This window comes from Salvelinus fontinalis, chromosome 11 (genome assembly GCF_029448725.1).
Source record: "Salvelinus fontinalis isolate EN_2023a chromosome 11, ASM2944872v1, whole genome shotgun sequence".
Lineage (NCBI taxonomy): Eukaryota > Metazoa > Chordata > Actinopteri > Salmoniformes > Salmonidae > Salvelinus > Salvelinus fontinalis.
The window spans coordinates 19,002,027-19,025,867 of NC_074675.1; the positions used below are offsets into that span (position 1 = coordinate 19,002,027).

Here is a 23,841-nt window from a genome sequence, read left to right on the forward strand (position 1 = left end):
AGAGTTATGCAGCATTGGTCAAAATGTGATCAATACACGTCGATTTATATCGTTTCTGTACCATTTTTAAACACCATCATAGGTTGATTAATAACCTGAACCAGATTACAGGCACTGCTGGTTACAGTGAGCAGTTATCTTGAGAAGACAGTATGATAAAAACCAGTCTATATTCAGGTCATCCTTTGCATGATCAACTATTGCTAGTTATCACTTGGTGGCCTGTAGCAGCACCCTAAAGAAGAGGCTTTAGATGAGGCAGGTGAACGTGCAACCACAACACTTCAACAGCATTAGACACGAGATCCTCTAAACTTCACAAGAATATGACTCTGAAAATGCACAACTCAACCATAGGCATTCCTGTCTGCTCTCGAGATGTTATATCCCGCTATTGCTACTGCTGTGTCAAACGGATTATTATAGTGAGACTCAGGTGGCCAATATATTAATGTTACTGATTTCATAAACCTTATTTCTAAGGCTACATACAATGAACACAAATATAAAAACGCAACATGTAAAGTGTTGGTCCCATGTTTCATGAGCTGAAATAAAAGATCCCAGAAATGTTCCACATGGTGAGGAAATGGAATCAATTTTAGAATAAGGCTGCAATTTAAGAAAAAGTGAAGGGGTCTGAATCCTTCCCGAATGCACTGGAAGAAGGGATAAAGTGACTAGGCAAAAGGATAGGTAAACAGAGCAGTGTATGTGATGAGTTTAAAAAATAGTGCAAATAGGGTCAATGCAGATAGTCTGGGTAGCTATTGGTTCAATGTGCTTTTAAGGCTTCATAGGAATGATTGGTGTCACCATTCATATATACAGTCATTGGAGTAACTTACTGAAATGACAATATACCTAATATCATCCCGTCTGGCCATAGGCTATGTAATCAATATAGCAACACAACCTTTATAGGCTACTTGAATTGATTTTGGCAAGACAACTTCAAAATTGTTCCAGTCAGTTGAACATTGCATCTCTCAACCAGAACCCAGGAGATATGCGTTGGACACAGGCTTTTTGCGCCCTGTAAGCCTAGCCTACACACTGCGAACTGGGCATTTCTGAGAGGGTAACAGGCAGAATTAATTGCAACCATACAGAGCAGAGGTGGCACACCACAGGTCCCAGTGGTGAAGCAAATGATTTTTCCTGGGGCCTTTAGTTTTTCCCTGATCTGGTAGCCTAACCTGGTAAAACGCTGGACCTTACACGTTGACGGGATTAGACTGTTGTAAAAAGGTTGAATATGGGCTATGATGGAACTAGAGTTGATCTAATCAGGCCACGTGGTAAAAAGAGAAACTCCCAGAAAAGCTCCAGGGCTTGGGGAAGATGGAAACCCTGTCAAACTCCAGCAACCTTGTGTTCATATGATTTATATTTAAGCTGGAGGGGTTGCACAACGAAATACATAACAGAAATGTGTCTCCCGTATTTAACCCAACCCCTCAATCAGAGAGGTGCGGGGGCCTGCCTTCAATTGACGTCAACGGCGCCCGGGGAGTAGTTGTTGTTGGGAGTTAACTGCCTTGCTCAAGGGCAGATTTTTCCACCTTGGAAGTTCTTCATTGCTAGACTACCTGCCGCCAATTGGAAAAGACGGTGCATTTATTCTGGTTCACCCGCTGAAAATAATTGCTGCTTTTTAAAAACGAGCTAGCTAGCTAACTTTGTCAGACAAACTTAGAGGCTAGTTTGCAAGCTAGCTTGCTTGCTAATTTCTGTGGTGGTTCTCCCAGTAACATTACAGAATATAATGCTATCAAATGTAGCTTTGTTTAGGTCAAATGGTTAAGGACATTTAATTGAGCAAAAGTCACTGTAAAATATTTTATAAAAATTCAAGACGAACTCCCATTTTAGCTAACCTGAGTGTTTGTAGCTTTTATTATACAAATTTACTTGAATGGCTATACATACGGAAGCTCAGTGACACCAGATGGACATGCAGGCACAATGCCTGCCGCAACCTGATGGACAGACTAGCTGCGGTGTTCCATGTCCTTGAGGATGTAGGCCATGAGAACGGGTCTGGAAGGCACAGGGCCTACTTAACCAGATTGACATAACCTTTATTGGGCTCCTAGCGACATTTAGGAAAGTGCTGGGTGACACCAAATGTACACTGCTCAAAAAAATAAAGGGAACACATTTGTGGCCTGCTGGAGGTCATTTTGCAGGGCGCTGGCAGTGCACCTCCTTGCACAAAGGCGGAGGTAGCGGTCCTGCTGCTGGGTTGTTGCCCTCCTACGGCCTCCTCCACGTCTCCTGATGTACTGGCCTGTCTCCTGGTAGCGCCTGCATGCTCTGGACACTACGCTGACAGACACAGCAAACCTTTTTGCCACAGTTCGCATTGATGTGCCATCCTGGATGAACTGCACTACCTGAGCCACTTGTGTAGGTTGTAGACTCCGTCTCATGCTACCACTAGAGTGAGAGCACCGCCAGCATTCAAAAGTGACCAAAACATCAGCCAGGAAGCATAGGAACTGAGAAGTGGTCTGTGGTCACCACCTGCAGAATCACTCCTGTTTTGGGGGGTGTCTTGCTAATTGCCTATAATTTCCACCTTTTGTCTATTCCATTTGCACAACAGCACGTGAAATTTATTGTCAATCAGTGTTGCTTCCTAAGTGGACAGTTTGATTTCACAGAAGTGTGATTGACTTGGAGTTACATTGTGTTGTTTAAGTGTTCCCTTTATTTTTTTGAGCAGCGTATTTCTGACATGCTTCCGTCACCTTTACTTGATCTAGCTAGAGCTGTGGACTATCTAAGCACGTCAGTATACATTTCAGCACTAGAGATTAGTTATTTTGCAGAGCTAAGGAGAAAGGTCATCTATATTGCGCAACAGTGCAATCTCAGCATTGACAAGGTGACAGAAGGCAACAGAAGACTAGTCACAGCCACTTTTGATAAGCGCAGGAATGAGCAAGATAAGGATATCTTCTATCCAGTCCTTGACACTATTTAAAAAAAACATTTTAAACCTTAAATAGCCAAGTCAGTTAAGAACAAATTCTTATTTACAATGACGGCCTACCCCGGCCAAAGTAGTTCTCCCACCCAGCGTTGAGTCAAGGAGAGCCAAGTTCCCGGACATGGATGAGTTTATTAGAGTATTCAGTAGTTGGTGAGCAAAAAACCCTGGAGAACACAGCTGTTCTGAGGCTGAGCTGCATAGCCTACATGTGTACTGTAAGATAGTCAGGATGGGCCTCTCCAGTTAGTCCATTGGACCCCCATTGAGAGAGAGGGGCCAGTAACTGAAAGGTTGCTGGTTTGACTCCCCGAGCCGACTAGGTGAAAAATCTGTCGATGTGCACTTGAGCAAGAAACTTTACTCTTGATGAGAGCATCCAAATGACTAAAATGTCAAATGTAGGAGGGTTATCACTGTACTTGGCACAAAGAATGTTGGTTAAAATGAGATATCAGAATATAACTCATATTACAATTTATCAAAAAAAAAAATTTTTTCACAAAAGCATAAATGTAATCCTGAAGTGTGAAACACCCAGATTGTACAGACATGAACAGGTTGGAGGACGAATATATTAAGTCACCTTGTCCGAGAGAGATTTACATGGTTATCAAAAGGTCACACCAGGGTAAGCCTACACGAAACACAGCCCTTATTTTAAGTGTTCCTAAAATCCCTTATGGGAAAAATGAATTGGAACCATTTCCCTGTTTGACCTCTAGGTTTATCTGGAACCTTGAGGCTTTTGCTTTAGTTATAAATGGTTAAAATTATTTGTAAGTCACTTTTCATTACTGAATAATATCCAAGTGCATAATATAAAACATCCAAAAAGATAAGACAGGGAAACCAACAAAGTTATAGTTTAATTTAACTGTTGGTTTCCAGGTTCCCAACTTATTGTTTTCAAGCTAATCAGATCAGTGATTAAAATCAGAATCTCATCATTAATGCTGCTTTCAAAGGTGGATAATTATTCGATTCCAGTGAGGATACTGTTGTCAGACTTCTCTCTGCTGCTGCACGGCAAGCGGTACCAGAGCGCAAAGTCTGGAACCAAAAGGCACCTTAACAGCTTCTACCCCTAAGCCGTAAGTCTGCTGAACAGTTAATTAAAATATCTCTTAATTTGTTTACAAACCCGTTAGTGAGCATTTCTCTTTTGCGAAGAGAATCCATCCACCTGGCAGGTGTGGTTTACAAGAAGCTGATTAAACAGCATGATCATTACACAGGGGCACCTTGTGCTGGGGACAATAAAAGGCCACTCTAAAATGTGCAGTTGTCACAACACAATGCCACAGATGCCTCAAGTTGAGGGAGCATGCAATTGTCACGCAGACTCTAGGAATGTTCACCAGAGCTGTTGCCAGAGAATGCAATTTCCTTTTCTCTACCATAAACTGCCTCCAACATCGTTTTAGAGAATTTGCAGTACATCCAACCATCCTCAACCACAGACCGTGTGTAACCTCGCCAGCCCAGGCCCTCCATCCAGCTTCTTCACCTGCGGGATGTCTGTCACGAACCAGCTCATAGCCCGTAACAAAAAGGGATACATGGAGATCAAGGAATAACAAATATTTTTTAACTAATGTAAACAAGTAACAATGGTGTGTGTGTATTCTTTAGTGTAAGTGGGTGGTTACGTGCATACATGTGATGAGGGGTGTTGAGGTGCCAAAGCAAACAAACAGCCACAACCAAAATCCATCAGTGTGTATGCATAGCCGTGGAGAGTCATTTACATTTACATTTAAGTCATTTAGCAGACGCTCTTATCCAGAGCGACTTATAAATTGGAAAGTTCATACATATTCATCCTGGTCCCCCCGTGGGAATTGAACCCACAACCCTGGCGTTGCAAGCGCCATGCTCTACCACCTGAGCCACACGGGAGTCAATGAATGGGGGAAGGTGTACTCATCCCCAGGACAGACCCGAGCCCATGTGTGTCCCATTTAGCTGACAACCCTCCCAGCTCCACCCACCGACATCATATTAAGACAAAGTAAGAACAAAGAGACTGTCAGAGTGGGAGGGTTATCACCCCCATCAAACCAGGGACCACCAAGGACCCCAGGACACCACACCAACAAAACAATAACCATGCCCAACATATTCCAAAGTGGAACACGCCGCTAAGCCTAACAGGGGAAAAGACAGGCTATAGCTCCGGGTAACAAATGACATTATCCTAACCAAATCTCCCACTGAGGTACACAGCAGATTGTACTCACCTACTCAGACCGATGCTCTAATTGCTGTTGGTACAAGAGTTTCCAGTGTAGGCAGGGGCCTGGAAACTAACCAACGTTACTCTCCAAACGCAGACCACCAACTATCCACTAGTGGTCAAAAGAAAAATAAATAAATATAAAACTGCCGACACGAGGCCTACCAAACGACGCAATTCAAAAACGCTGTCACAAAAGAAACAAAACACCGACAGAGTTTAGCTCCACATTTTCTCCCAAACAAAATGACTCACACCAGTTAGCTTAATAACCCTAGTACTGGGTCTACCGGTCATCAAAACGGTGTGTTGTATGGATATCACCGGACAACCAAAAACACTGATACGTCTCTAAGGCACTATACTGAAGACTTATGACTTGGCAGTGAATACCAACCAGCACATCCCAAATACCATTAACCCATCATAATGCAACAAAATACTATCCACCAAAATGTTTAAGAACACACCTTTTGATCCCGGATGATCCCCCACGTCACAAACCGGCTCGTAAAACAAAAATGGAGACAATGTGGAGATCAAGGAGTAACAAAAATATATTTATTAACTAAAGTAAACTATAAACAAGTAACAATGGTGCGTAAGTGAGTGTTTGCATGCATAGATGTGATAATGAGGGGTGTTGCAAGCTGCCAACGAAACAAGCAAAATCCAACAGTGTTTCTGCATGGAGAGAGTCTCTTCAATGAATTGGGGGGGGGGGGTGTATTTATCCCCAGGACACACCCGAGCCCATGTGTGTCCCATTTAGCTGATGACCCTCCTGGCTCCGCCCACCGACATGCTTTGAAGGAAAACAAGAGCAGAGAGAAAGAATTCGGCAGACAGAGTGGGAGGGTTGTCACAGTTTGTGACCAGGCACCCGGACAGCTGATGAAACTGAGGAGAATTTATTTCAGTAATAAAGCCCTTTTGTGGGGAAAAACTCATTCTGATTAGCTGGGACTGGCTCCCCAGTGGGTGGGCCTAGCTGCCAAATGGGTGGGCTTATGCCCTTGCAGGCCAACCCATGGCTGCACCCCTGTGCAGTCATGTGAAATCCAAAGATTACAGCGTAATTCCTTTATTTCAATTGACTGATTTCCTTATATGAACTGTAACTCAGTAAAATCATTGCATGTTGAGTTTATATTTTTGCTCAGTATACATACACTAAAGATCTTATATCATGGCCATACAATATCATGCAGTTACAGTGTTAGACACTCCAGGGAAACCATCCAGGCTTTAGTTCTTGCCCAGTGGGCTACTAAAGCCTCTGATCGGTTGAGTCATGTTTGTTAGTACTGGGCTGGAACAAAAGCCTGCACGGTCCCCAGGAACAACACTGCGTTAGAGACTGGCTGCAGAGAGAAGCGTTTGAGCAGCAGCAGTAACCCTGGTGTGTCTGGGTCGTTCACTCTGCTGTTTTACTATAGGAGGTGGTATAAGTGAGGGTCTCATGGTGTCAACTGACCTCAGCTATTACCACCAGCAATGGGACTTGGCTACATACTGTGCACTGAGTGTACAACACATTAGGAACATGTTCTTTCCATGACAGGCTGACCAAGTGAAAGCTATGATCCCTGATTGATCACTGATTCTATCAGTGTAGATGAAGGGTAGGAAACAGGTTAAAGGAGGTTTTCTAAGCATTGATACATGGATTGTGTATGTGTGCCATTCAGAGGGTGGATGGGCAAGACAAAAATATTTAAGAGCCTTTGAATGGGGTATGGTTGGTGCCAGGTGCACCGGTTTGTGTCTGTGTGGAGAACTGCAACTTGCTGGGTTTTTCACGCTCAGCAGTTTCCTGTGTGTATCAAGAATGGGTTAGCACCCAAAGGACATCCAGCCGGCATTGGAGTCAACTTGGGCCAGCATCCCTGTGGAATGCTTTTGACACCTTGTAGTCCATGCCCGACGAATTGAGGCTGTTCTGAGGGCAAAAGAGGGTGCAACTCAATAGTAGGAAGGTGTTCCTAATGTTTTGTACACTGTGTTGTACTTGACAATAATTATAGTTTTCAAATACAAGTATGAACAAAATCTAGTCTGGCGTTTGAGTCTCAATGGATAATTGACCCTTAGGGCTGGATCAAAAGCCTGGGCAGTGGTTCCTCAGGACCAGGACAGAGGAAGAGAAAGTTACATTAACCCTTGCTCACCTTATCAGGTAGTTGCAGAGGAACCATCAGTTTTCCCCTTGGCCATCAGCATAGCATTGATCTTAGCAGCCATCTCTACGCCTTCCCATTTGCTGTAGGCTTGCCCCCCTGCGATTTCCAGGGCCCCAGAAGACCTGCTCCAGGGAAACAATAACTGAACTGGGACACTTCATATTGAGAATAGTTATCCAAGAGCTAGGGGCTAATTTACCTGGATGGCTAGCTTTTCATCTTGCTCAAGACAATTTTGCAAGGCCGGGTTGGAGGGCTAGCTAGTGTCTGCTAGGTGAGGTTCTGTTACAAACAATATATACATTTACAATAGGGATATACTTAACATTGACCTAACATTGACACAATAATACATTACTTACGTTATACAGTATACAATCTGTAGGACTCTGTTGAACTAGTTTTTTTTTTGTGGAAAGAGGGATAATCAATGCAGGTGAGAAACCTTCTATTGGAATGGCCTGCCTCTTTCCAGGTGGTTGTTATTGGTTATTGATGGTGTGTGGTGGCCAATAAGGAACAGGCTCCCCTCCAGGGTAGGGAGTAAGTGAGATGTTTCTGCAGTACTTGGCTGTGTTCCCCTGCTCAGACATTGCTGACACATGCCAGATCTTACAACGCCTAGATAGGTATTTTACATATCAGCTAACCACATCATATGTTACAGCAATCTGGTTCCCGACGGCATAGTTGATGACATGGCATGCAACCATTAGTTGATGCATGCAACGGGCACATATCTCTTGTAGTGGATATTTTAATCAATAATGAGGAGAGACAAGGTCAATCACCAATCAAGATATTAACTTTATTAAAAACGTATCGATAAGGGAGCTGGTCACACCACCTACAAAGTGAATGGAGTGAGAGCCCACTGAGTGGAGTGAGCCTCTGGGTTATATATCATCTCGAGATAGGTGTAACCTCAGAGGTGACGTACAACGGTTCCAAACACCAACCCCACACATCCTGTGCCAGCACTTGGCCTCCAGTACATAGAACTTGTTGTTTTGTTCAGTACTAAGAACTCAAAAATACCTATTTCATTACTTAGTCTCCACCTTGCTAACAAGGAAACCAGGAGAGAGTATAATCTCCCCCAAGGCCCAAGGAGGGGGTGACTGACGCACAGACATTGTGGAGACAAGTGATTGGTTCCCCATTACTCACACCATACCTTCACATGGTTCATATTAGATACACATTCACCTATAGAAACAATGTTCCCTTCTGACCTCCTTTGCCCTATTCTCTTTCTAATATTCTGCATAGCAACAGGGACATGTGATAGAATGGCCTGACTTCTCCCCTTTCTGGGCCCCAGGTGACTGAGGCCCGTATGAGGGAGGAAGTGCAGCTGCCAACACCAGAGTCTGAAGGGAGACATTCTGACAACAAGATTTCAACAGTTAAATCATATAAGCATATTCAGCAGATAAGACATTTTAATTATCCATGTTAATTAGCTAATTCTGATTCTCCTACCACACTCTGCTTAGACTTTTTTTTATTTTTGTATCCATTATTTTACCAGGTAAGTTGACTGAAAACACGTTCTCATTTACAGCAACGACCTGGGGAATAGTTACAGGGGAGAGGAGGGGATGAATGAGCCAATTGTAAACTGGGGATTATTAGGTGACCTTGATGGTTTGATGGCCAGATTGGGAATTTAGCCTGGACACCGGGGTTAACACCCCTACTCGTACGACAAGTGCCATGGGATCTTTAATGACCTCAGAGAGTCAGGACACCCGTTTAACGTCCCATCTGAAAGACGGCACCCTACACAGGGCAGTGTCCCCAATCACTGCCCTGGGGCATTGGGATATTTTTTTAGACCAGAGGAAAGAGTGCCTCCTACTGGCCCTCCAACACCACTTCCAGCAGCATCTGGTCTCCCTTCCAGGGACTGACCAGGACCAACCCTGCTTAGCTTCAGAAGCAAGCCAGCAGTGGTATGTAGGGTGACCACTGCCAGATTTTTCAATGCCTGGATAGGTATTTTATGTGCAAGCGTGCCACATTTTGGGCACGTCCCTCTGCCCAGATGTTGCTGACGCATGCCAGATCTTACAACACCTGGATAGGTATTTTACGTATCAGCTAACCGCATATGTTATAGCAATCTGTCAGTCGATGGCACAGTCAATGATGCGTTGCGCGCAATCATTGGTTGATGCATGCAACGTCTAAGCAGGGGAACACGACCAATATGTTATGCAGCGTTTATTAAACCAAGTGGGAAGGCGGTAATTACCGGTTGTGAAGTCGTAAGTACCAGTTGGATGCATTCGTGTGCTTTGAACTCATTGAGAAACGCAGATTAGCTAATGGCCAACAAGTTGCGTCAACCACGAACTAAAAGTAGAGCGATAATGCTAGTAAACAAACTATAGTGTTAAAAAACAGATTGCATTTTATGTTTTGTTACATTTAACTGCCCAAATTGATGTTAGAGGTCATTTCCTTAGTCTGGAATGCATCAACGTCTGAGCAGGGGAACAACAGCATTTGAGATATACTCTATACACTATTAAAATGTATTGTGACACAGAAAGCTTTTCAAGTAGAAAGTACAACAGAAGTGTGCCAATGTCACGTGTTATTCATACCCCAGTGTGATTTAGTATTACAAATACACTGCAATGTAATGTGCTCAACACCATATAAATGCACTGAAATAAGACAACACAAGTTTGAAGAAAGTCTATTGAAGCACAGATTATCCATTATATTAACCAGATACTCAAGTGGCCACTCTAACAATGGAAAGAAATGTCTTCAAAAATGGTAGGTAGTCGAGAGGCGGCGGGATCACGTGGGACCATTCTAGCCAATGAGAGGGCAGATATGTGTGTGACCAGGCACAACTCCAAATTTGACACTCATGGAGCAACGAACCACCCTTGCTGTCTCTCCAGGGCCGGTTTCCCCTCTCTCCACTGGGATTCTCTGCCTCTAACCCTGTTACTGGGGCTGAGTCACTGGCTTGCTGGTGCTCTTTCATGCCGTCCCTAGGAGGGGTGCGTCACTTGAGTGGGTTGAGTTACTGACGTGAACTTCCTGTCTGGGTTGGCGCCCCCCCTTGGTTGTGCTGTGGTGGAGACCTTTGTGGGCTATACTCGGCCTTGTCTCAGGATTGTAAGTTGGTGGTTGAGGATATCCCTCTAGTGGTGTGGGGGCTGTGCTTTGGCAGAGTGGGTGGGGTTATATCCTTCCTGTTTGGCCCTGTCCGGGGGTTTCTTCGGATGGGGCCACAGTGTCTCCTGACCGCTCCTGTCTCAGCCTCCAGTATTTATGCTGCAGTAGTTTATGTGTCGGGGGGCTAGGGTCAGTTGGTTATACCTGGAGTACTTCTCCTGTCTTATCCAGTGTCCTGTGTGAATTTAAGTATGCTCTCTCTAATTCTCTCGTTCTCTCTTTCTCTCTGAGAACCTGAGCCCTAGGACCATACGTCAGGACTACCGGGCATGCTGACACCTTGCTGTCCCCAGTCCGCCCGGCCTTGCTGCTATTCCAGTTTCAACTGTTTCTGCCTGCGGTTACGAAACCCCTACCTGTCCCAGACCTGCTGTTTTCAACTCTTAATGATCGGCTATGAAAAGCCAACTGAGATTTATTCCTGATTATTATTTGACCATGCTTGTCATTTATGAACATTTTGAAAATCTTGGCTCTCTCTAATTTTCTCCTTCTCTCTTTCTTTCTCTCGGAGGACCTGGGCCCTAGGACCATGCGTCGGGACTGCCGCCCGTGGTGACTCCTTGCTGTCCCCAGTCCGCCTGGCCTTGCTGCTATTCCAGTTTCAGCTGTTCTGCCTGCGGTTATGGAACCGCCACCTGTCCCAGACCTGTTGTTTTTCAACTCTTAATGATCAGCTATGAAAAGCCAACTGAAAATTATTCATGATTATTATTTGACCATGCTTGTCACTTATGAACATTTTTGAACATCTTGGCATAGTTCTGTTATAATCTCCACCCGGCACAGCCAGAAGAGGACTGGCCACCCCTCATAGCCTGGTTCCTCTCTAGGTTTCTTCCTAGGTTTTGGCCTTTCTAGGGAGTTTTTCCTAGCCACCGTGCTTCTACACCTGCATTCTAGCTGTTTGGGGTTTTAGGCTGGGTTTCTGTACAGCACTTCGAGATATTATCTGATGTACGAAGGGCTATATAAAATAAAATTGATTGATTGATTGACCTCCATACAAAAACTCCTTGCTTTGGTGAGCATACAATTTTAAAAAGCCATCTGCTGCAGAAGACAGATTTTGGGACCAGTTATCCCTGTCGCTTGACCACTTCCTCTGAAGTACTGCAAGAGTTCACCAAAGCTATTGTACTTTTAACGTACAAGGGATATGCTAGTGATGTTACACACTTGTTACATTAGTTTATCGGTGTAATTATACCTGTAGGAATAGCCAACTACTCTTAGACAGCAATAAATTCACTGTAATCTGTAGGCTGAGGTGCTAATGCAAGGAGTGATAGAATTTGACAAACGTGACAAACCATGCAGAGATGACAATACATCCTTTGGAAAAATAAACTAATACACTTACCTTTCCGCATGGACTATACATTTCAAGAAGATGATTGTCGTTGAGTAGAACTGTACAGCATCTAAATTGCATTTAACAATTGAGATAAAATGCCATTTTTTCTTTACTTTTACTCTACTGACTTTATTGTCCCCGTGGGGAAATGTTGTTGCAGTGTCGTGTACACGTTTAAAGTGGCGTTTAAATACAAAACAAATCGACAATACAACGTTCATAACAGTTACATACCAATGAAAAGAGACTAGCCTGCTGGCCTTACTGGGTCAATAGGAACATTAGCCCAAGCTATTTAGGAGGGATATCACATCTGTCTAGTTCTGTTTTTCCTGCCGAGGGGTGCCCTATACCTGCGCCCAGAAGGGAGTAGTTCAAAGTCCGGGTACAGGGGGTGGCTTGGGTCTAAAATGATTTTGTGAGCCTTGCGGAGGGCCCTGACCTTAAAGATCTTATCCAGGCAAGTGCCTTGCTTGCTGTGGTGATAATCCTTCTCAGCATATTTCTCTGGCTGACAGTGGCATTGCCAAACCAACAAACAATACAAAAAGTTAAAATACTCTCAATGAAAGATTTGTAAAACAGAGTCAGTACAGTACAATTGACATTAAAAGATGCCAGCTTTATGAGAAAGTACAGTCTCGGTTGACTCTTTTTGTAGATCAGGTCTGTACATTTACTCCACTGAAGCTTATTGTCCAAGAGGACACCCAGATATTTGTTCTGACCTCTGATAGATGTTGCAGAGGTATTTGTTGTACTCATCCTGAAGTCTACGCACACCTCTTTGGTAGAGGTCGACCGATTATGATTTTTCAACACCGATACAGATTATTGGAGGACCAAATAAGCCAATACCGATTAATCGGACGATTTTTTTTATTTGTAATAATGACAATTACAACAATACTGAATGAACACTTATTTTAACTTAATATAATACATCAATAAAATCAATTTAGCCTCAAATAAATAATGAAACATGTTCAATTTGGTTTAAATAATGCAAAAACAAAGTGTTGGAGAAGAAAGTAAAAGTGCAATATGTGCCATGTAAGAAAGCTAACGTTTAAGTTCCTTGCTCAGAACATGAGAACATATGAAAGCTGGTGGTTCCTTTTAACATGAGTCTTCAATATTCCCAGGTAAGAAGTTTTAGGTGGTAGTTATTATAGGAATTATAGGACTATTTCTCTCTATACAATTTGTATTTCATATACCTTTGACTATTGGATGTTCTTATAGGCACTTTAGTATTGCCAGTGTAACAGTATAGCTTCCATCCCTCTCCTCATCGCTACCTGGGCTCGAACCAGGAACAAATCGACAACAGCCCCCCTCGAAGCAGCATTACCCATGCAGAGCAAGGGAAACAACTACTCAAAGTCTCAGAGCGAGTGACGTTTGAAACGCTATTAGCGCGCACCCCGCTAAGTAGCTAGCCATTTCACATCAGTTACACCAGCCTAATCTCGGGAGTTGATAGGCTTGAAGTCATAAACAGTGCAATGCTTGAAGCATTGCGAAGAGCTGCTGGCAAAACGCAAGTGCTGTTTGAATGAATGCTTACGAGCCTGCTGGTGCCTACCATCGCTCAGTCAGAATGCTCTATCAAATCATAGACTTAATTATAACATAATAACACACAGAAATACAAGCCTTAGGTCATTAATATGGTTGAATCTGGAAACTATCATCTCGAAAACAAAACGTTTATTCTTTCAGTGAAATACGGAACCGTTCCGTATTTTATCTAACGGTCCACATCCATAAGTCTAAATATTCCTGTTACATTGCACAACCTTCAATGTTATGTCATAATTACTTAAACTTCTGGCAAATCAGTTCGCAATGAGCCAGGCGGCCCAAACTGTTGCATATACCCTGACTCTGCGTGCAATGAACGCAAGAGAAGTGACACAATTTCCACTGGTTAATATTGCCTGCCACCCTGGATTTCTTTTAGCTAAAAATGCAAAATCGGCATCCAAAATTACCGATTTCCGATTGTTATGAAAACTTGAAATCGGCCCTAATTAATCGTCCGACCTCTACTCTTTGGTCTTATTGGTATTGAGGACCAAGTGTGATTCCGGACGTGCTACCTGTCCCAGACCTGCTGTTTTCAACTCGCTAGAGACCGCAGGAGCGGTAGAGATACTCTTAATGATCGGCTATGAAAAGCCAACTGACATTTACTGCTGAGGTGCTGACTTGCTGCACCCTCAACAACTACTGTGATTATTATTATTTGACCATGCTGGTCATTTATGAACATCTTGGCCATGTTCTGTTATAATCTCCACCCGGCACAGTCAGAAGAGGACTGGCCACCCCTCATAGCCTGGTTCCTCTCTAGGTTTCTTCCTAGGTTTTGGCCTTTCTAGGGAGTTTTTCCTAGCCACCGTGCTTCTACACCTGCATTGCTTGCTGTTTGGGGTTTTAGGCTGAGTTTCTGTACAGCACTTTGAGATATCAGCTGATGTACAAAGGGCTATATAAATACATTTGATTTGATTTTGATTTGATTCGTCACACCACTCATTTAGGACCGGGCCATGGTGTGCCTCGTCATCGTGCAACAGGCTGATCAAGGCAGTGTCATCAGCGAACTTAACGAGGTATCTGTCAGGATGGGAACTAGTACAACTATTAATGTACAAGATGTATAGGAGTGGGGACAAAACACATCCGAGGAGAGCCTGTGTTGGTGTTGCGTATGTCCGACCCGCTGTGACCGTTGACTCAGGATGTCCAACAGCCACAAAACCAGCCCCCCATCTAAGGAGAAGTCCCGAATGAGTCTCTGCCAGAATGTAAGGCTGGATTGTGTTGAAGGCAGAAGTCAAACAAAACCCTGACATGGGGGTGGCAGGTAGCCTAGTGGTTAGAGCGTTGGACTAGTAACCGTAAGGTCGCAAGATCGAATCCCCGAGCTGACGAGGTAAAAATCTGTCGTTCTGCCCCTGAACAAGGCAGTTAACCCACTGTTCCTAGGCCATCATTGAAATAACAATTTGTTTTTAACTGACCTGCCTAGTTAAAGGTCAAATATACATGGGATTTGGCACCCTCTAGATGTCTGTAGTCCATATTGAGGAGAGTAAGAATGGCATCAACTCCTCTGCTGGAATTATAGGCAAACTGAAATGGGTCGAGGAGCTTCTGGGTGACGCTGAGAATATGACTTCACAATTTAAGGCATTTCATTACTAAGGATGTCAAGGCAACAGGGCGGTAGTCATTCAGCACAGAGGGATTAGATGCTTTAGGAATTGGTAGAGAGTTTTCCCACAATACTGGCACGTGTTGCTGGTCGACTGAGGATTGGAAAATGTCTGTAAAAACACCAGCCAATTGTTCAGCACAGTGCTTTAACACATGCCTACTTATTTTGTCTGGGCCTGGGCTTTTGTGTGTTACATCCCCTGAACTTCAGTCTGTTTAACAAACCTCAAACATTTGTAATGCTTCAATTTGTTTTACCTCTGACAAAGTTGTCCAATTCAAATCTGAAGAAAACATTTAGTTCATTAGGCATGTTCTGGCCCTCATGTCTCCCAAGGTCAGCACTGGTTCTCCCTGCCTTTGTGGGGGGGCACTAGCCATGGATTTAATCCCTTGCCAGGCCACCCTTGAGTTTCCTGAGGGTCCCCTCCACCCTTTGCTTGTATGCCTCCTTGTCCACCAGTATCTGTCTTTTTATCTCACGTTGTACATCTCAAAGACTGTCTATCACCCTCAGCATAAACTGACTTCCGGTTAAGTAGTGATTTTGGATTTGATACCCAAGGCTTGTTATGGAAGACTTTACAGATTTTAGTAGGCATAGCCTACTGCTGACAATGGATGGACCAACCACTACAAGTGAAGAGGTAGTGCCATGCAAAAACAGAAGACAACTCTGTTCAACTGCTGAAACATGTTTTATTCAGGCACATTGAGGGATCACATCTCCATAGGCAATATGGCCTTTAGTGTTCAGAATCAGACACCATACCCCCCTAACCAAACATTTCACCCAGATCACCCCACACAGCAAGGTAGCATAGAATGCATTTAAAGTGCTTAGCATTGTCAAGTACAGTCCATTATAATTAATATTTCACCAACCATACATTAGCCATTCAATGAATTTACTCAGTCATTCAGAAAACAAACAAAAAGCCCCCAATTCATAACATTTCATTTAAGGTCTCAGAGACCTGACACATTGTAACTAAAGCGGACCTGCTACTAGAACTAAAAGTGTGACACCCAATACAGCAGCAGTAGTGTATAGTAGAGGCAGCTATTCACAATCTAACAGTTTTAGTCAGAAAACGGAGTGTCAGTCTCTAAGCACCACAACCAAAATCCAAACAATAATGGGAAAATTCTCACATTATGGGTCATGAAAGGTCAAGCCAGCAGGAAGTCTTCGCCTCTGCCCCTTAGTGACCCGGAAGTAGTTAGTGGTTGCAATTTACAGGGTAAACAAAAGGGTGACCCTGAAAGGTTTGAACAATGAACACACCCCAAACACTCCAGGACTGGGGTAGGCAATGAACCCAGCACTGGGTGGGTATGCAGTCTGCCACATGAAATGGAAAATGTCAGTTTCTCCTGTTTAGTGCAAAGCAATAGTCTCTTCTCCACCTGTATCCTCCATGTTGGCTCAAGAGGCCCCAATAGCTCAGTCCTGGTAGAGCAGGAAGCCAGAGAATGTGCTGTACTTCCAGCTGCTGCCATAGATGGAGCCGCGGTGCAGCCGCAGCCACACCTGGTCTCCCTGGTACAGCTGCAGGATGGAGTGGTTGCTGGCCGTCTCGTGGTCCGGAGCCCCGTCGTTGGCGTACGCAGACACCATCACCTCGTCGTTGCGCATCAGGTTGACGTAGAGCGGCACGTTGACCGCCAGCTTGAGGATGTGGAAGAGGAAGACGTAGGTGCCGTTGGCTGGGCAGGTGAAACGACCCACGTTGGTGTTGAACATTTCCCCCAGGTTGCTGTGGAGCTGGTCAAAGGCGATGGGCTGGTCCAGGGTGCCCGGGGTGTAGTTGGCTGTGCGGGCTGCTGTGAAGGCCACGCGGAGGGGCTGGGGATGCTGGGGGAGTGGGTACATGGGTACGTGCATCAGGGTGTGGGGGGCATGAGGGGTCACCTGGGGGGTGAGGTCCATGCCAACACCCTGCAGCGAGTCGCCGTGGGCGGAGTCCACCAGGGAGTAGTTGCCCTCCCGGTCTGGGCTGCTCACCTGGGAGGAGTCACTCCAACCTGTTGCGGAGGACCAATCAAAAGCCAGTTAACTAAGCCCCCTAAAATACCCAACCAATCAGAGATTGTGTTTTGTATCAAGCCAGAAGAATGAAGTGAACTTGCCACTATTATTGTGCCTTTGTCCTGTATTGCCTCCACCGCGCCTGTAGCTGTGTTGGTAGCCAGTGTCCTAATGGTGAAGAACACACCATTACACAAGTCCAAACCTCTAAACCCATCACTTCAGCAATCTATACTAATGTACATACAATATCTGATTGTGCACACAGATTTGGGAAGCAGTGTCTTACCCGAGCTCCGTACAGGTGAGCCTGGGGGATGAAGCTTCCTCCTGGGGAGAACAGACCAGCCCGAAACCCATCAAACCCAAGGGGAAGGGAACAGATGAAAATTGGACTGTGAAGGTTAACTCAAAACCTTGTACTATTATGATAATGTCATGTGGAAACTTGTGAGGCAAGGGAATGGAGTTCACGTGATATAATCCATTAAGGTTTAGAAGCTCAATCTGAATCAGTAGGAGACATGCATAAGCAGAACAAGATAGGATAGAGGGAAAGGATGAAAGATGGGATTGAGGGATGAGAGAAGAGGATAAATACCTCTGTGCCCACCAGAAGAGCGAAAGTAGGAGTGTGTCAACCCCTTGCCACCACGTGCAATACCTCTAACAGATCCTCTGTAGTATGATTGGTCAGAACGCCCCATGGTGCCACCTGATTGGCCAGGGGACAGGAAGATCTGCCCACCACTACCCACCAGACATTCAGACTGGTTCACTGCCCAAGGGAGAGAAATAAGAGTAGACTTGGTCGTATTCATTAGGAAGAAAACAGACAAACAGGGGTGTATTCATTACGTCTTGCAATGGAAACCGTTTACCAATAAGAACCAAACCGGATGACAAAGGGGAGGCACCCAACTGAATTTGTCCAATAGAAACTCTTGTTTCCTGCATATCGAATACACTCCTGGACTTGCCCAATGAACTAATTTGAGTTTTTCGTTGCAAAACATTTTCTATTTCCTGCCCTAATGAACACAACTCCGGCATACCCGACTGTAGGTGTTCGTCCTCCGACGGAGCAAACTCCGGTGGGGTCTGGGTGCTGGTGGTGACATAGCACAGGCCGTTGGAGTCCGAATAGGGGATAATATCAGATTTAAAGTCTCCAGTCGGAAGTAAGGGGGCGTTCACCTTGAATACCTTCAACGACATAACGGACCCAAGGCTCATACTAAAACGTCTCTCAAAGACTAACTGGCAGTGTATTCAGACTAAAGCCTCTTGCCCATTCTATGACCACGTTAAAAGTATGGTAGCGTAGACTTACCGAATGCATGGTCTGGAAGGGAACAGGGGGGGCCATGGTGAGTGTACGTCTGCTGGGAGGGGTTGAAAAGGGCTGCCCTTGGGTGGAGGTACAAGGAGGCACCACACCGTTACAGGGGGATTGCTTACCGGTGGGAGTCTGGGTACAGAGAGGGAACACTGTCAGGGGAGACTTAAAAATCAGTATAGTATGCACTTTAGGCTTGCCAATCCTACATGATCAGGGAATGAGTTGTTTTACCCGAGAAGAAGTCTTCTCGTCCAGGGTGATGGAGATGGAGGACTCCCTACGGTAGAGGGGAGGAGGAGCTGGAGGAGAGGGGCAGGCAGTCTCACTCTCGGACAGCAGCAGACATGGATCCTGGAGAGGACAACCATTGTGCTTTATAAAAAGCTTCATAACAATTGTGGATCTAAAAGAAGAAAATGTCACTGTTTTAATGGGTCTCATTTAACAGACGGGAGTTCTTACAATGGTTATGACCTGAGCCAGGTCCTCCGTAGTTAGGTCCAGGTCACAGCTCTCTAGGCAACCCCCATCTCCATTGGTCAGACTGGGTTCGTCATCAACAGGGAGGAGTTTAGAAGGCAATGGAGTGGACTGAGAGGACAAAAGGATTTCTCAAAATACTTACTCCAATAGTCAAAAGCTTAAATAACAGAGCACTGGTCAAAATTAGTGCACTAGAATGTGGTGCCATTTCACACACTTCTCCAGATCTTACATGCAGTGTTTTGGGGAGAAGGTCCACTGGGCTTCTCCTTGAATCTCTCTGTACTGTTGAGAATTAGAGGTAAAACATATGTTGAATATTCTCTGTTCTGCTAGTAGTCAGCCACTTAAATAACAACTTTGATGTGGTGGGCTACCGAGTGGAGAGGAGGATCCAGAGGCATGCCGGCCCAGTCTAGGATGGCCGTTAGTGGGCGATCCTTCTCCATCCAGAAGAGAATCCTGGAGACAGGGGATTAATCCAGGATTGTATTTATTAGGCCCCCAACAAAAGACAGACTTAAACAGGGAGGGTCTACATACACTTATCATTTATTTTTGGTTTTCGTCGCAGTGTGACGTGGTAAACCCGACCCAGGTGGAACTTTGGAAATGATCGATGGCTTTTCACCTGGAAATGACCTCTGAGCAGTACTGTACCTGCATGAAGCTGAAGGAGCCTCTGATCTTGGTCATCAGGTCCTCCAGCTGCTGTTTGCGCAGGATGGGGTCCTTGGGCAAGGAAGACTGGGAGTTGAACACCTCCACAGGGGTGTCCACACGAAGTGCCTGATGGAAATTACAATGTGATGGCGTAATATGGACAGGTCCATCAAACCTAAGAGATGCAAGGATAAGAGTCTACTCACAGCTGTGGCGTCCCGCTCCCTTTTGGACTTCGCTCTTCTCTGGGGAAACAGAGTCATTGAGTTGTATGATTGATCTGAACTAAGATCAGCTAGCCCAATCCCAGTGTTAACCTTGACCATTATTAGAGGTCACAACTAGTCTCAAGTTCCAACTGCCCTGAGAGTTCAGGTATAAGAGAATAGCTCACCTGTTTGGGTTCGGCATTTTGTTTCTTGGAGGTAACTGGAACTTTGGAGATTAACACAGCCGCCCCTCTCCATGGTTTCTGGATTACAGGCTGAGTGGAGTCGGACTCCATATCCCATGAGTCCGGTGGCTCCTGTTCCTTCATAGCCTGGAACTCAGCCTTCCAGTTCTGAGTAATGGGAGTGTCTCGACACCCATTGGGGTCTGTGTCAGGCAGGTAGTGTCTGTTAAGAAACTGGCATCGCCCACAGACTATCAGCACAACAGTACGATATCCACAGTGCATTCAGGTAAATAGCTTAAGGAGAACGCTGGTTGAACCTTGATAAAGTAGTGGCACACAACTTGCAGTAAATGCATGTTAGTGGTTCTTACCTCTCTGCTAGGCACGTCTTTTTTGTTTGACATCATTAGGGCTGCAAGGCAAAATAACATCCAGCTAAATTACAAAATGTTGTATACATTCATTGTTCTATACCCAGTCTGATAAGTAGCTTTTGAATAAGAATAGTTGCACAGTTGTAGAGTTACTAGAGAGGCTGGCTGTTTGAGACACCGTCTTCTTGGTCATCGGATCCTCTACTTCCTTGGGACTGTTGCTCGGAGGCGGCGGTACACAATCAAAGTACCCACAATCCATCAGCTTCGCCAACTTAGCCTTCAGGACCTTGTCTGCAAACATTCAAATGCATGCATTTTAAACATGGCAGCTAAAGTAGTTCAGCAAATGGCATATAAAGTTGAGGATACCAGTCATGGTAAATGTAGTATCTGTGCAGGTGTTTAAAAAGGTACAGGACAGGTAGTGTTTAAACCCACAGGTGGTTCCGGCTACGGCTTTATTTGTCCCCTCCAGCAGGTCCAGGTAGACCAGGGCTGCTCTCTCCATCTGATCCTCCAAACTGGGACACAGTAGATAGGGATCAGACTAGTCTTCAATCAACAGACGTCTGAGAGTGTGTTTCATAGTAACTTATGCTGTTGTCCCTCAAGTCCAACAGAATGTGTGTGTGTGGGGTGTATGGTGCGCACATCTATTTCCCCAGTACCTCACATTGTTGTCCCTCTTCACCCCCAGTAGTTCAGCAAGCTCAAGCAGGCTCTGTAGCTCTGCAACCTGGAGCTTGCGGGCAGAGAGGAGGTCCTCCCTGATGTGCTCGTGCTGCAGCAGGGTCTGCAGGAGGAACTTAACCTGGAGTACTATGCACAGCCTCCTCTTCTCTACCTCCTGCTTGACCATCTGCTCCTTCCTCAACGCCTTCTTCTGGGCCTTTAGCAGCTAAAGGGAGGTGGTTAGATGGATTCTACGGACCAATCCCAAAAATACTCCGACACCTAGGCCTGATCACTAGACCTAGGCCAGTCAACTTGCTATTGTGGATTTCAAATGTCTGAAATGGGTGGAAGTTAAAGTCCATTATGTTGTCTTGCAAAAATACAAGAGGATTCATCATGAATCTGGAGAAACAAGTGATCTGTTGACCAGCTAACAGTTCTACATTACTGACACTGTATCTGACCATGCACTTATACACAGAAGCAAGGAATGTCAAACTTAACCAGGAAAGCAATCAAGGCATTCAAGCAGGAGAATGGAACAGCAGTGTGCTAATTCCCAACTCAGCTGTGCAATGGGCTAAAGCCTCCAGTGTACAATCCATTGACGAGGCTGGATTCCAATCCAATCCGTCACACCCTTTCTACCATCATTGACCTATTACCAGACACTTGAAATGAATGGACATGCGCCGTTCTGACTACGCTTAAGAAACTACGCCTGGTCTACCAAAAGGAATGCATTTGCTGCTCTGCCCATCACCATTCATACACACAGCGGCACAACGATAAGCAGTGGCAAACAGAGATCCTTACTTCCTGCGTTAGGCCACCAAGGGTCTTGTGCAGCTCCTGGGCAAACTGCAGGTTGTGGATCACTTCATCATACTTCTCCACTGCATCCTGACATTGAAAGAGTCCAAAAGGCAACATCTCAAACGTCTGGTTGAAAGAAATGTACTGCTTTTATTACCACAATTGGAAATGCTGTTCTTACTATCTGGTCTTGATTGAGTGATTCCCCGTGTTTCAAACGCTTCCTGTAGTCTTCCAATTTAATCTGTGGATACAAACACTTAGAATGTCTTTATTTATAGTAACATGCAGGAAACCCTGAAAGGAATGGTAATGTCTCCATCGACTCAAACACCCACCAAACCCCTAATCTTGTCAAGTCATCCATCCTACCTTCTTTTTCTCCAGGTTGCGGATCTTGTGCTTGAGGCAGATGAGGCCGTCCTCGATGTAACTCTCGTAACCCTGGTAGATGGTGGTGGAGGCTGCCAGGGCCAGCTGCAGAGGACTCAGCCCAGCAGGGGAGCCAATCTTGGGGCTACCTGCCTTCAGGCTCCCCTGCCTCCCCTTCTCGGAGCACTCAGGTGAAGGAGAGACATCCCGGGCTGGGGATGGAGACAGCTGCACCATGTTCAGATCCTCACTGGAGGGGGTTCAATACAGAACAGGTCATGTCATGACTGGTGTCGATTGGATGTAACAATGTTGGCCATGAAATGTGTGATCTTCTTGCATCATCACTATCAGATGTTGCTTTAAAAATGGGCTCATTTAATTTCTAATAAAAAGGATGTCAGCCCCCCTCTCCCAATTATCCTTTCCTACTATGAGTTTCCATAAATGTGCTAATGTTCCAGTAACGCGCTAGCCTCAACCGCCACTGGGTGATTGCCAAACCCGTGATAGTGCATTTTTGTCCATTGCACAACCGGTGTGATTACGTATGGTGTGATGGATTTTAATTAGAGAACCATGAAAAAGCAGATAGTAACTTTGTCGCGTGCTACGTGATTTCTAACAAATCGTTAAAACAATGGTTATTATTTTAAATCGATTCCCAAACACATACCGAATGTGTGCGCATTTCGTTTCGCCGACGGGATTAATCTCATGCTGTTGCGTATTTTTTTTTTTACAATTTGTTTGGGAATCATCAGACGTGCATTTTCATTCTATGGAATCTTCTAAAAAGCTTCCATCTTATCAGTATCACATCCTTCAGACCCCGACGTGACGGCATCTCTTCTTCAAAAGCCTCTACAGAGCACAGATGCCCCAAACACATCCCAAACCAAAATTCTAAGAATGCAGAGCATCTCGAATACTGCATTTTCTTAAGCCATCATTATACAACTAGTATGTAGTTCTTGAAAAAAATGTGTAAACATTAGAAATTGAAAACCCACGTCGTCATCCTTGTTTAAAGTGCCAGGTTTAGAAAACAGCTGACTAACCTCGTGGCTGGTTGTGTGTTGAAAATGCTGTTGCTGCAAATCCCGGATCCAGGCGCTTGCGATCCAAACACCAGATAAAGTACTGGTAGACCTCTCTAACCCGTACAAACAGTGATGTAAGTTTACAGAGGGAAACGCGTGCGAACTCATGCCTTTATATAGGCCTACCTTTCTATACACAAACATTGAGGGAGTTCGATTAGGCGTAAATACTATGGCCCGTGACATGAATGTGCAAAAGCGGGGAGGGAGGAGCAACCTTCTCAAATTGAACAGTAATCTGTGCCGCTCGGTCATGTTGTCAACAAGGCAGCATAATACATCGTTCAGAAACATGCATCATCTATTTTCTATAAAATATATGTTCGAATTTTCAAGTTTGTTTTAATTGGAAAGGCAGATAAAGCCTTTTTA

General features: G+C 44.8%; 1 protein-coding gene across 1 annotated transcript; it reads right to left on the reverse strand.

The window, feature by feature from the left end:
* Positions 1-15,888: 15,888 nt before the first annotated feature.
* On the reverse strand, positions 15,889-23,403 carry LOC129865231 (caprin-2-like). Its single transcript, XM_055937836.1, is given in 22 exon segments — positions 15,889-17,237; positions 17,343-17,409; positions 17,531-17,571; positions 17,843-18,019; positions 18,297-18,447; positions 18,575-18,712; positions 18,815-18,934; positions 19,046-19,174; positions 19,299-19,351; positions 19,444-19,528; positions 19,727-19,855; positions 19,936-19,974; positions 20,124-20,357; positions 20,498-20,538; positions 20,654-20,794; positions 20,942-21,024; positions 21,172-21,401; positions 21,995-22,081; positions 22,176-22,238; positions 22,367-22,616; positions 23,043-23,088; positions 23,091-23,403. Coding segments are annotated over 22 exon segments (2,922 nt in total). The 5' UTR covers positions 23,128-23,403; the 3' UTR covers positions 15,889-16,656.
* Between the last annotated feature and the right edge of the window lie 438 nt (positions 23,404-23,841).